The sequence below is a fragment of the Daktulosphaira vitifoliae genome, unplaced genomic scaffold, assembly GCF_025091365.1.
Source record: "Daktulosphaira vitifoliae isolate Bord-2020 unplaced genomic scaffold, ASM2509136v1 Scaffold_3, whole genome shotgun sequence".
Lineage (NCBI taxonomy): Eukaryota > Metazoa > Arthropoda > Insecta > Hemiptera > Phylloxeridae > Daktulosphaira > Daktulosphaira vitifoliae.
Genome location: NW_026099574.1, coordinates 41,205,285 through 41,220,422, shown reverse-complemented (window position 1 = coordinate 41,220,422; position 15,138 = coordinate 41,205,285). Strand labels below are relative to the sequence as shown.

At 25.2% G+C, this 15,138-nt stretch overlaps 1 protein-coding gene across 1 annotated transcript; it reads left to right on the top strand.

Moving 5' to 3' along the window:
- The first annotated feature begins 4,976 nt into the window (after positions 1 to 4,976).
- LOC126902257 (U4/U6.U5 tri-snRNP-associated protein 1) lies at positions 4,977 to 15,117 on the top strand. The gene is made up of 16 exons (XM_050679340.1): positions 4,977 to 5,318; positions 5,430 to 5,693; positions 5,752 to 5,942; positions 6,028 to 6,156; positions 6,223 to 6,339; positions 6,407 to 6,545; positions 7,152 to 7,300; positions 7,859 to 7,982; positions 8,170 to 8,309; positions 9,836 to 9,970; positions 10,040 to 10,118; positions 11,401 to 11,602; positions 11,907 to 12,050; positions 12,886 to 12,967; positions 13,040 to 13,167; positions 14,988 to 15,117. The coding sequence occupies exons 1-16, from the start codon at positions 5,108 to 5,110 to the stop codon at positions 15,016 to 15,018; spliced, it is 2,265 nt and encodes a 754-aa protein (XP_050535297.1). The 5' UTR covers positions 4,977 to 5,107; the 3' UTR covers positions 15,019 to 15,117.
- Positions 15,118 to 15,138: the final 21 nt, after the last annotated feature.

Below are 15,138 nucleotides of genomic sequence, written 5' to 3'. Positions count from 1 at the left end.
AAAAATTGATTGAACCAAAGTTATCTTATATGTTTAATAGTGTCATAATTAATGAACAACGCGGTTTTCGTACCAAAAAATCAACTTGTACTAATTTGTAAGTGTATGTCACAAATCTATTCGATACTGTTGAAAAAAGAGGACATGTGGACGCAATATAAACTGACCTAATTAAGCCTTTGATTCAGTTGACCACAAACTGTTATTAAATAAACTTAATGCTCTTGGCGTTGTTAACCCTCTACTATCATGGATTTGCTCATTTTTAATGGAAAAAAATCAACAAGTCAAAATCATAGACAAAGTGTCATCTGCTTTTAGTGTACTATCTGGTGTACCACAGGGTGGACATTTATCTCCCTTAATATTTTTATAATTCATGAATGATCTAAAGATCGTGTTTCGTTTCTGTAATTATTTCCTTTTTGCCGACGATCTTAAGATGTATATGGTAGTTAACTCATTAGAAGATTGTTATAAGTTGCTAAATGATATTACCCGTTTCTGTAATTTATTAATTTGTTAAATTAATAAATTCATTTATTTTATCCTGCTCTATGTTTTGTTCCTTCTTAAAAACTGGCTGTCTTTAAGAAAACCAAATGCTATATTTATCAGAATACTCGTAAATAAGGTTACGTTTAAATAAATTAACCTGTCATTATTTTTAATAGTATAACCAGATAATTTTTGAACTAAGGAAATATTAATTTAATACTTAATTAAACTTAAAAGTATTTTTAACTGAAAAGCTATGAATAGATGAAAATACCCTTAAGTGTTTAGCCAAATTGCCAAATTGGAGCATTAATATTCGACACAAGAGATCTCATATTATTTTAATTTTATTAAAATAAATAATTTTATAATTTAGCTAAATTTATAATTTTATAATTAAGATAATATTAGTGACAACGTCATTAAGTAATAAGGTCACTAGGGGTATATAAAGTTTTTTTCCAGTCGTGGTGTCAGTATGTGTTTAGCGTTGATAATGGTAATATTGTTTCCGAAATTCGTATCCGCAGTTTTTCAGAAATTTTTTGTGGCTTATTGTGTTTCTATGTCTAGTATAGTCCGACCCGAGAGGAAGCACAGAACTATTCGCAGTTTCATCCACCGAAAACCTTTAATTGCAAAGTACTTCCTTTTAGAAAATCGACAACAGTACGCATTCTCTACTTCAAAATACTCCAGTTGCAAGCTACCATCAAAAGCAGTTTTCTGAAAATCACATATTAATTAATTATTATTGAATATTAAACTTAATTACTTAATTTACAAATAATTACAAACATGATAAACGGTATGAATCTACGTTTGATAGAACTAATGTACCATATGATCTTGTGGCGTCAAATGAACGGATTGACTTTATTGGTGGAAAACTAAGTAGAGATTTCTTTTTGAAAACTTTATCAAAATTTTTATCACCAGAATGATGTAACTTTATATCATTGTTCTATGGAGTTTCCACAATTTATTTGCATGTACTATTGCTGTCACATAATTTAGCATTATTTTCCATGAAGAAACCTAATACTTTACAACAAATGAGAATTTGTTCTCATTATTATTTTTTATAAATTCAAGATAAAGTCTTATGTTGGCAAATAAATTGTAAATATCATCTTTATGATGACATTGATCCGAAAAAAAAATATAACCATCATAAAAGTTATACAACGTTAATTGAAGTATTGCGTTTTTCAATGCGCAGAAAACAGTGCTCCATGCGTTATACATTTTTTACAACTTTGTGGATCTACAAAATTATGAAGAGAATTCCTCTTCATTCGATTCGTCAGGAGTTGAGTGAACATAACACAAGCATAGTTTAAACGTTTTTCTTAACTGGTATTTGCAATATTTCCATACTGACGTCTTATTTTTGGGTGAATTAGTTTGACAGATTTTTAGTCCGGAATTACTATAAACTAATCAAACCCCGAAAAAATTGACTCATTTAATTTTAAATAATATATTTTGAAATATATAAATAAATAATATATAAAAATATATGCATAAATCAAATGTTAATTTTAAAATGCAAGTAAAAAAAATAGCTTTTTTATTATACGTAAATGGTTAATTATCTTCACTAAACTAATCAAAAAGAGAGAAAAGGTCTAAAGATTATCATTATATATGGCGTACAAAAAGGTGTTGATTATAAGGTACTCTTGAGTGATGATGATGTGAAAAAAAGGTGGAAAGAGTATTTTGAAAAATTACTGAATGAGGAGTATCCAAAGGAGACATTAAAGGATATATCGTGGTATGAGACATTGGTAGATTTAATTAGTGAGAAAGAGGCATGGGAGGCTGTGGTATCAATGAAAAAGAATAAAGTAGTAGGACCAGATGAAGTACCAGTAGAAGTATGGAAAATATTAGGCGGTGTTGGCATAGGTTGAGTAGAGTCACTAGAAAAGATAGGATAATGAACGAGCATATAAGAGGGAGTATAGCTGTAGCTTCAATCGTGGATAAGATGAGAGAAAATAGACTTAGATGATTTGATCATATTATGAGGAGAGAAGAATCGGAAGTCGTAAAAACAGTTGTAGAAATGAATGTTGAAAGAAGAAGAGGTAAAGAAAGACCAAAAAAGAGATGGAGGGATGTTATTGAATGCGATATGAGGACAGCTGATGTGAGTGTAAAGGATGTGGGAGATCGTTTCAAGTGGAAGTTTAGGATAAGAGTGGCCGACCCCAAGTAGTTGGGATTAATGTGAGGAAGAAGATGAAGAAGAATAAAACTAACATTATTACAGTCTAAAAGTATAATAGTTATTTTTAAAAAAAAGTACTACTAAATATTAACTAGATCAAAAGGTATAAAACTATTTTTAGCTTCGATTCGAAGCTGAGAAGGTATTAATTTTATCATGATGTTTTTTTTATTTTTGTGTCTGTTGCCACTTTTTCTCAGCTCTCACTGGACCGATTTTGATGATCAATATGTCAAAAGATCACAATTCGTATCTAGTCGAAGACATTACCCTCAAAAATTAAAGAAAAAAAATTTGTCCCGATGACCTTTTATATGCAAGTGATTGCCATTTTGTTGTGTAATTATGTGAAAAAACATACTATTTCAATGTTGCAAGTTGAGCTAAAAGTTATGGCAATAAATAAATTTTTTTTTTATTATAAACTTTCACAAAAAAAAAATAGAATAAAATGATTACTTTTAACATATTAAAAATCAAAATCAATACTAATTTGAAAACAATTAATTATAAAAATTATATATTATATATTTTTGAATCTAAGAATTACTAATCTGGATATAATTAAGGATATTGAAGTTGATGTTGCCTTTATAATTATCCACCAATTTCTTAGAATTAAACACTATTTACAGGTATGCATCGAAGCGTTTCTTATGATAGTGATTTTAATAACTGTCAGATTAAATCTATGCAGGTCCCAACTATGCCACGTCCCCACTGTGTGACGATCAATTGTGCTGGGTATTTTTTTATAGCTTTTAAAGTAATGCATAGAAATATAATATATTATATTATATTATGCAATATAAAACAATATAGCTTAACAATTTATATAATATTATTTAGTATACATTAGTTAGGTTAATATTATTATATTAATTTATTTTAAACTTTTGAATAATGTTATTTTCAAAATTGTAACCTAATAGTATTATTGGCTTACTGTGGAGATTATAGTTCATATTTTACGATATATAATAATGAGTAAAATGTTTAATTCACCATCAATAATACTTGTGTAACGAATTCACATTTTTTATAATTTTGCGTCTACAGTGACCAAGAACAAAATTTTACTGTTAATTCACAGTTAAACTAAGTAATCATGAGTAGAGTGTCACAGATTTTGTTTATTTTGTGATTACCGAAAGAACTGGTTTTGACAGGGAAAATTGCTTTTTATTATGTGACATACTAATACAGACGTGTATTATATGCTAATATTATAAGTATAATAATATATTACAAAAATATATGATATATATCTATTTCGGAGGAACTATATTTTTAAATTCATTAGCTCTATAAGTTTATTTTTATCCCAGTGCATAGTCGTGTTATCTCAATCGGTATTACATCCCGAGTAAGACCGTATGAATGCATATAAGCCCGTCTGACATGAAACAATCATTTTTGTATTTGTTATCGTTTTTTCGGGCGTAATTAATTGTTTCATAATGGATGAAAAAAATGCGTCTTCGTTTTGCTATTCTTGTATTACTCCCAGTGAACGTTTATTTCGGTTAAGGCAAAAACATCGTCAAGTATGTCTCGCGCGTTATCTGACGTGTACGTCACCGGGGCGCCCACTACATTGTCGTCAAGTAACTCCTCATCGACAGGGGGTTGGGTTGGGTTTGGTTAGTAGACCACTTAAGGCAGTAGGGTTGGTCAACGATATATTTTTAGACATCGATATCGTATCTAACTTCAGCAATATTATATTGCAATATCGCAAAAAAAAATGAAATTTAATATTTAATTGTTTAACCATTTTTTTTTGTATTTTCAAGAGCATCATAAAGTTATCTTTGTTGTAAAAATCAACTATGGTATACTTATATAAATATAGTTAATAGCTACATCTCATAACGGTAATCAAATGTGTTTCAAATTATTATTTACTATGAAGAAATAATTTTTTTTTGTTACTAGACTTTATTATTATAAATTGGTTATATTAAATGGATGAATTTGTGTTTGTTTGAATAATAATATTATAGTTTCAATGTTTTGGTAATAAATAAAAAAATTAATAAAAATTATAAGTGTTATTTATTACTATTAACGAAAACAATTTTTCAATTTTTATAAAATAAAACATCATCTTCATCATTACCGTCTAAGAGTAAATTATCTAAATTCTCATTGAAACTGGTATAACATCTTTAATTAACCGCTGTTATGGTAATATATAATACTATTATCACTACACAAATTTGATAAAGTTGACACTTTGATTTACACCTACATGAGATATTAAAAACTTGTGTTAACGTTTTTTGTTTAGAGTTTCAGTTTTCCACCTACAAAAAATCGTTATTAATTATTTCCAATTACGATCTTTATCATTGAATTAGTTAAATAATGGGCTCTTCAAAACATAAGAAAAAGGATAAAAAAAAACGTCATCATTCCAGTGATTCTTCTGATTCGGAATTATCTTCTAAACATAAAAAAAAAAGACACCAATCTAGTGATTCTTCAGATAATGAAACTAGTGGAAAACACAAAAAACATAAGAAACACCACAAGAAAAAAGATAAATCCAAGGATAAACAAAAATATCATAGTTCAGGTTAATGATTTATCTTATTATTTTTTACTCAGTTTTAGTGGTGTATAATATATTTAAATTATCACTAATTTTAAATAAGTTTTTAATTAATGACTAATTTTATATTTTTAGATGATGATATTATTTTTGTTCCACCACCGCCAAAAATTTCTCGCGATGAAGCTCGAACTCCACCTCCTCCAAGTCTTACACCACCACCACCTCCAAATATTTCTTCATCATCAGATAGTCTTTCTATTGAAGAAACTAATAAATTACGAGCTAAATTGGGACTTAAACCCTTGCAGGTAGATAATATTGGAACCACAAAAAATAGAGATGATGGATTACAAGTTATTGCTGGTGATGAAGGAGAATTTGTTCATAAACCAGCAGGTAAAAATATATTTTTATTAAAATATTCTGTATTATTTATACATTTTCCTATACATAGCCAGTATAACTGAAAGAAATCGAATTGACAAAATCAAAACTAAAATTGCTGAGAGAAAACAAAAACGTTTGATTGAATCAAAAATGTTAAATGTTAAAAAATTAGCAGATAGTGATTCTGAAGAAGATGCAGTTAGTTGGGTGCAAAAGACAAAAAATATTCAAGAAGAAAGAGAAAAGGCCAAAAAAAAGGTAATCAATGATTTTCAAATATCACATAATTTTTTTATTGTTTGTTTGGACTAATTTTTCAGTAATGTTTTTATTTTGTCATAAGGCTCAAGAGTTAGAAGAAATGGATGATGTATTTGGTGTAGGTGATCTTATACAAGAGAGTACAAAGAATGAAATGAGTAATTTGTACTCAAGTAAGCATTTGAAAGGATTAGAAGTTCAACATTCAATGGTAAATATTTGATCTAAATATTGTTTTTAATATCTTGATTTACTATAATCTGTATTCTTCAAATAGGATCAATTTTTGGAGGGTAAAGATGTAATTTTAACATTGCAAGATAAAGATGTGTTAGCTGAAGATCCAGATGTATTAGTTAATGTTAATATGATTGATGATGAAAATTATAAGCTGGTATATTATTATTATTATAATATTTATAATTAATTTTTATGACTTATTTCCATAATTATATAATTAGAATATTGATCGAAGAAAACAACGCTCAAATTATAGTGGCTATGATGAACTAGAAGAAATGGATGTAGATAAGCCTAGTTTAGTTTTAAGCAAATATGATGAAGAAATTGATGGGATTCAGAAAAAGAGTTTCAAACTTGGTATGTTTTGATATATTATTAATTTAGATATAAATGTAATTCACTGCATACCTCATTTAAAATATTTTTTGTTTATTCATATTGATTAAAAACAGTTTCACTAGTAGTTTAAAAGGTGTAGTAGTTTAAATTTATACATTTCTTATTTCATATTGTCAATTTATTTTATTTGTTCTACCTTTATACAAATCATTTAATTATCTGTTATGATAATAGTTATTTTTACTATATGCCTATAAGTATATAAAAACTGAATTTTACAGAAGAAAAAAACAGTTTATCTGAACCACATGGAATTTAGAATAGTGTCTTTTTGTTTTCAACATAACTATTATTCTATGCATAAATTTGATTTATTTTTCGACTAGATCAGGATATGTATTCATTGTCTTTTATGAAAAAACAAAACATTAATTTTTTGATTTAGTACTTTTTTTATGTCGTTATTTAAATTATTGTGTAATGTAGCTATTTATTATAAGTATTTTATTTATTTTCTATAACATTTTAATTAAAGAGATACATTTTTATAATGGCTTATTCATTTTTACATCAATTTTATTTAATTACTCTAAAGTATAAATTTAATTTTGATTTGATTTATAGGTATTAATAACTATCAGGCCAAACGCGAAACTATAAAAGAAAAACTGAAAAAAAATTTGAATTTAGATTCTTTATCTTCCACGCAGTTGAAATTAGCATCTGATTATTACAATGATAGTGAAATGAGTGTCAAATTTAAAAAAGTTAAGGTAATCCTTTACATTAAATCATGATGTAATTTAAAGAATATACATGACATGTGTTACATTTAAACTTTGTGTATGCAAAATGAAAGTTAAAAAAAATTTTTAAAAACCAAACCCAAAAATATAGGAAGTATGAATCTAAATAACAGTAACAGCCTAACAATAATTAATAGCTTAACAATTAGTGTAACAAACATATAGTAAACTTTTAATGAGTTAAATTTAAAAAGAATCAATAGTAAAATGTAATAAGTGTAGAGTTGGGTAATAAGTGTGAGTACAATAATAATACAATATTTTAATTTTGACACTATGTTTGGTATCAAGAATATTAATTAAGTATCATAATTTGTACTGTCAAAAATTTTTTTATAGTTTTTAATTTAATTTTAAGATTTTCAAATTATATAAGTATAATAAACACTGGTACCAATATTTATCATTATTAATTTTGTATTAATTCACTTATTAAAATGCATAGGGGTATAAAATAGAATTTATTAGAAGTTAAAAAATTTCTCTTGATTTATTTAATATTCTTCTTTTTTTATATTAATTTAGAAAAAGAAACTTCGGATTAATCCTCTAAAAGCAGATAAATTAGAAAGATCATTAAGGCTTGCAAATAAAAATGGTGCCAAAGAAGATAATGACGACCTTGATGAAATTGAAGATGTATTAAATGGTAATTTGAATAAATTTTTATTATAAAATACAAAATTTTAAGTGTTAGTACAGTGTATAAAGTGACATTGAAATTAATAGTAAATTTAAAAAAAAATGTTTAATGCGATAATATTTATGTAAGCGATGTTAATAATCACTGTATGTATTAATGATATTAAATGATTTATAATTATCTTTATTTTAAGGTGATTTAGTGGATGTTGAGATTAAAATAGAAAATGATGATGAAGATGATATGGGCTTACAATTAGCATTAAAAAAAGCTAGAAAACTGAAACAATTAGAAATAATTGAAAAGAAACCTGATGTTAAAGATTTACTTATTGTAAGTACTTTTTTAATTATTTATATATTTATAGAAATATTAATTTTTAACCTAGTTAAATTAATTAAGTGATTTAATGTATATTCATTATGTTCAATATGTTCATCACGGTGTGATTTGTTGAGGCTAAGACTCATTTTCTTGTAAACAGTTTAAAATTTTTTATTTTCGCAATGGAAAATATTGTTTGTTTCAAAAAACTACAATAGTATGTAGTTAAATCAATGTTTTTCATCCATTCAAGTTTTTCTTTATTAGGATCCCCAATTTTTAATTTTCTTGTATAGAAAAAAAATTTTAAACAATAAAAACTTCAACACTTATAATTTTTTTATCCGATCAATCAGTTGTATTTTATAATTGCTTAAAGATTTTGATTTAAAGTTCCCGAAAATTTGCAAACATTTAATATGTTATGTCCTTTGGTTTTGTTCTACTATTCATTTTTTTCTGTCATATAAAACAATTAGCAGTATTAGTGAATTTCCAAATTAAGTTGGCTCAGTTAAAATGATCTTTTTGTTTTCTTTAAGTATTTTTCTCAATTATTATTATTAATACATTCCATAGAACTAGCATGTTGTTCAGGTGATAAGTATTTACCTTTACAACAAGGATCCAATAAATAAGATGTAAAATGTATACTTTTTTAAGCTTCAATTGAAGCTCATAATCTTTTTTTTTTCTGATTTTGAAAATGATATTTGAATGATATTTTATTGAATATATTCACAAGGTCTGCTGAAGGCAATCACATCAATCAAAGTTTACTCATACATATCATATCTATTCAACAATTAGCTGAAATTATGTTCAAAATTTATTGATGAGAAATCAAAATACATCATCATCCATAATATTAATTTACACATTTTTATGGGATTTATAATTAATTAGCTTATTTAATAAATAATGATTTGATTAAGAGAATGACTAGTATTTAGAATGTTAATACCTAGGCTAGAAAATGAGTATGGATGAGAAATATCAAGTTATAAAAATATAATTACTCTTTACTTTCTATTAAGTGTTACTTTAATTTGTTAATAACTTTTTAAATACTAGTCCAAAAGTTTTAATCAACTTTTTATTTTTTATTAATATTGAAAAAATGGCATTATAAACAAAAAATTATATGAGATCATCTTTGAAACCTTAATTATGTTTCAAATTTGACTTTAAAAATCTAATTTTAAATTTGGTTAAAATTTTAAATATGATTTCATTACTTTTGGATTTTACAATTATTAACCATATAAATTCATGAATAAAATTCAATATAGATATAATCTAGATATGATAAAAAATTTTGATAAAGGGAAATCATTTCGGTTCCTAACCTTATACTAAAGTTTAAATTTTCCAACCATAAAAGGAAGAAATAAATATTATTTAAGTATATATTACTGTAGAATTTTTTTAATTAAACATATTTTTGTTTACAAAAAAATTCAATAGTTTTTAAAAAAATGAGTGTTATATTTAAAATGAATGACTCTTTATACTGTGTAATTATTTATTCTTAGAAAGATGAGTATGATAACAATATTCAAGGCGCAATCATTTTAAATTCAACTGCAGAGTTTTGTAGAACACTAGGGGATATACCGACTTATGGAAAAGCTGGTAATAGAGAAGAAGAAGAAGCTGAAGAATTAATGGTATAATTTTTTATTTTAATATTGTTAACTACTAAAGTCTTTAAATTTATATGTATCATTTATTCATAGGATTATGAAAGGAATAATGTAAAACAAGAACATTCTGGTTCTGATGATTCTAATGATGGCTGGAAAGAAGTGGAAATGGGTGAATATAAATATATCTTTTAAAACTTATCAGTTAAAGTTGTATGTAGTTGTAAAACAATGAATGATAACAATTAATTTAAAGTTAAAATTAATTTGCATATTATTTTTAAAGGAAAATAAATGATTTTAACTTTTAAAATTTGTTAAATGTATCAATAATACATTGTATAATGATTATAAATATTTCAAAAACTTAATTATATTATTATTTTTCCTCTTTCTTTAGGCTTGATTTATACCAAAACAATCATTTTTACTAGTACTTCTCCAATAACCTTTCTGCCTTAGGTTATTTCAATATGATTTAATTTCTTCACAGGTCATTGTATTCATAGCATCTGTGTGTATTATTTTGCATTGAAAAATCGTTTTATTGATAAATTTTTGTTCTTTACCAATTTGTGTCAAACTTCTTCGTTTTCTCGATTTGTTCAATGATTTTCATTCTTTATACAAACCTTCTAAATGAGTCATAATAAAAATTGTATAATAGTTAATTACATAAAAGTATATTAATTACATAAATACATAATATATATATAAATGATGAAATATGCTAAAAAGTTTTACAAACAATAGTAGCCTGGTATACTACATAGAATAAAATTCTACTTAAATAATTAAAATTTAAAAACATTACATTAAACATAACTATGAAATTGTTATAAGTAGTACTCTACAATTTATCAATTTTAGACAAATATACCACAAGATATAAAAGATAAAAAAAAAAAAAATTGTACTTACGACCTATCTTCTATGTGCAAATGGCAGTCGAAGTTGACCAAAAATAAGTGTCAATTTTGCTTTTGGCATAATCCACCAATTTCTTAAAATTAAACACTAATTACAGATTTGCTTTGAAGTGTTTCTTATGATAATGATTTTATTCACTGTCATATATCATCTATCTTGTCCCAACTAGGCCACGTCCATACTGTGTCACTGCCCCACTGTGATAACATATTTTTAATAGAAAACACGTATTTAGTAATTTTTATCACATGGCTTGTCATATGTTGTGTATAAATAACATATATAATCAAAAAAATTATTCACTGCATTGGTTTTCAAGTTATTTTATAGAGTGCCACAATTGTTTTCAATATTAAAATGATTTATATTTATAATATTTTACCCGTTTTCTAAAATTTAATAAGTTGAAGCTACCTTTTTTTTGAAGTAAATACATTTTATCCCTGGAACAAAATTAAATAAAATTATTTTTCTGTGTTAGCATATCATCAAACTAATAGTAACATATCATTCAATTGTTTCAGAGAGAAAATTAATTGACATGAAAAGTATTGATAGTAAACCTATTTTGGAACCAGAACCAGATTTGGGTAAAGGTGTTGCAGGAGCTTTAAGGTTGGCCATGAGCAAAGGTTACATTGAAAAAGAAGAAAATGCTAGACCATCAGCTTCTCGCTTTGCTCATCTTCAAGCAAAAAATTATTCTATTGAAGACAAAGCATTCTTGTAAGTAAAATCAATTTGTCTGAGCATGTACTTGTTTGAATAGTTAACAAACCTAAAATAAGAAAGATGTGTTACATTTTTTGGGCTAATTTAAAATCCTTCTTTACATATTTTCTACCTTTTTTAGAGTTTATTTTAACAACTAAAATATGCAAAGAAAGATTTGAAATTGGTGCAAAAAATTATGTTAGATTAATAAATAATCAGTTTATTTAATATAATTAATATAGTATAAAAATTTATTTGAAATACATTAAATTATATAATAATAATAATATTTAATACTAATATATAATAATTTAAGAGCCGAGGATGAAAAAGCCAGCAGAAGAGATAGATATAGTGGGCCTACAGTGGAATTTCGTGAAAAAGATGGATATAAACCTAATATCAAATTGGATTACATTGATGATGATGGTCATTTATTAAGTGAAAAAGAAGCATTTCGGTAAATCATAGTCTTTTAAATTTAAATATAATATTTGTATTCAAGGTGTACAACATTGATTGGCAATTAATTTAAAAAAAACTATATTTTTATTATTATTTTCTTTTTGAAGTAATGAGAAAAAATTATTTTTTCTTAACAAATGGTAAGCTATTTTAAGGGATCATGTAAATTGAAACTTGAATTAATTGCTATAAAATATTACTACAGTTCCAACTGATTAAAAATGGTAATTGTTTCCTATTGCAAGTTTGAAGCCTTGAATACTATACTTCATGGAATTTCATATTCATATTCAATTTTATATTGCACACATTTATTATATTACGTTCTATTTAAAACTTTTCCCTGTGGATAGGGGCTAAGAATACTTCCATGGCCCCTCTGCCAGTCGTAAGAGGCGACTAATGAGGTTGCGTCATGTCAACAGCCGGCGTAAAAATTATTGTCAAAAAAGTATGAGGAATCCTGAACAAAACTTAGTGGCTGACCCCAAGTAGTTGGGATGAAGGCGAAGAAGAAGAAAAAGACGTTATATTTAAAACTAACAACAAATAATCAATTTTCGTTATATTATTTTATACATTCAATTCATAGAAATGATTGTTGAAGGAAAAAGAGGTAGAGGAAGACTAAAAATAGATGGAGGGATATTATTGAATGCGATATGAGGATGGCTGATATGTGCATAGATGATGTGGTATATCATATTAAGTGAAAGTTTAGGATAAGGAGGCCGACTACAAGAAGTTGGAATAGAGACGAGGAAATAGAAGAAGACAATTATTCATTTCTTTAATAAATTACCATTTATTAATTACAAATTCATTTTTAGATATTTATCTCATAAATTTCACGGTAAAGGTCCTGGTAAAAATAAAATTGAAAAACGTATTAAAAAAGCTGAACAAGAAGCAGTAAGTTAAATACTATAAACATTTATTTAATAGGATATGTCAAATACATATATATATATATATTATTTTTAGCTGATGAAAAAAATGAGTTCAACAGATACTCCTCTTGGTACATTGAATATGTTACAATCCAAACAAAAACAAACGCAATCACCTTACATTGTTTTAAGTGGTACAAAATCAACACACCAAAGTCATGGGTAATTTTTCATGTTTTTAAAAAAAATTTAGTTTGGCCAAAACAGTGAAATTGATGGAATTGAATTCCATCAAAGGTGTAGATATTGAGGCACATGAAATATTTATATTACAAATATCTGGGATTAGGTTTTAAAAGGCTCCGTGGTGGTGCAAAGGGAAGCAATGTAAGCAATTTCCCAGGGCCCAACATTTCAATGCAGCTAATGTACCTTAAATGACTTATTTTAAGTATAGATATTATTAAAAACTTTTAAGATTTTTAGAAAATCAATATTAGACTAGTTTGACTTTTGTAGTTTTGTGTTGATCAGCAGTAAAATCTAGTTTATAAATGTTAGTAATCAATAGATATATATCGATCAGACATAAATAAAATAATAATAGGGCTGAAATTATACTATGTTGATGTAGTTTAAATCAAATTAAAATTAAATAAATATGACTATATAAGTTTAAAAGATAGTTCAAGAGGGGCATTTTTGGTCAAAAGTACTTTATTTTGTATCAATTGGTTGCACTGCTGCGAGTGATAACCATTATAATATAAATAATATATTAAATTGAAGTTGATTGTAGAAGTACATTTAAAGTAATTCCATAATAGACTTGCAGGTCTGAGTGCATGGACGGTTCTTGCCCACTTTTCTAATAACTTAAACTAAAACTAAACTTTGTGTATTAGTAATATTGTATAAAGTTAATTTAATACAGTATTTTTATTTATTGGTTAGTACTTGAAACATTAAAAATAGTTAAATAAATAGTTTTTGGTAAAATAAAATTGTTCTTTGAGACATTTGCAACTTTAAGTTTATTTATATACTCATAACTCTAAACAAAATATAAAAAAATGACAATATTCCGGGGAATATTTCCTAAAAAATCATTGGATTTATAAGCAATATTGTATGAAAAAAAAAGGGGATTGCTAAATTAATTTTTTCTTTTAAATTATTTGCATGAAAATACATGTAATTTTCTTAAATTTTAATTTTTTAGTGGTGGAGGAAATCCTCCACCCGTTTATATTTATGAGCCTCTCCATACTTTATATTAACAAAATTTAATGGCATATGATTTAAATTTCTCATTTCATAAGAACTCTCTTTATTTTTACTAGTTAAAAATAATTAAATTTTTTTTTAAATGCATGATTCATATATTATCTTTTAATAAAGTTCAAAAAGTGCTTTTTTTAAATAAATTTATTTATACAAAAAAAAAAAAATCAGTTAAGATTAAAAGACATATAAATGTTAGTTGAAAATGCATATTTTATGAAAACTAGTTACTAAATTGTATTTTTACAAAAAAAAAAAAAATAAATAAATAATATCATATTCTACAACATTTTTCAACAAAAAGATACTGAAACTACAATAAAAAAATCATATAAATATAAAATCGAACAAAAATACAATAATTTTATTTGTATTTCAAACATTTTGTAACTAGTGAGTCAAATTGAAAAACTTGACCAAAAAAACTTCAATTCCTTTAAAATTATATGAAATTAATTAAATTCAATAATTTAATTAATTTCATATAATTTTGGGTCGTTGAATTTTTTAAATTTTTTATTAAATACAGGATAATTCTAGATATTATGATATATCCCTCTAACTTTTCTGGTGATAATTTCATATAAACCATTTACTGTACGTATTTTGATGTAAAAACTAACTTCCTACTTAAATTGTATTTGGTTAAATAGTTCATTTGTTTAATTTTTTAATTCTTTTCCAACATAAACAATATGTTAAATTTTACTATAAATCTTTACTACATTATTTTAACATGTATGTTATTTATTTTTTAGGGGTTCAATTTCAAAAACTAAAATTGGTTGAAAATGGTTTACAAAGTTAATCAATCTATATTGTATGTATGTGATATATTACAATATATATATATATAATTTAACTATAATAAACTTGTAAAATATATTATCAATTGATTACTCTTTCTAA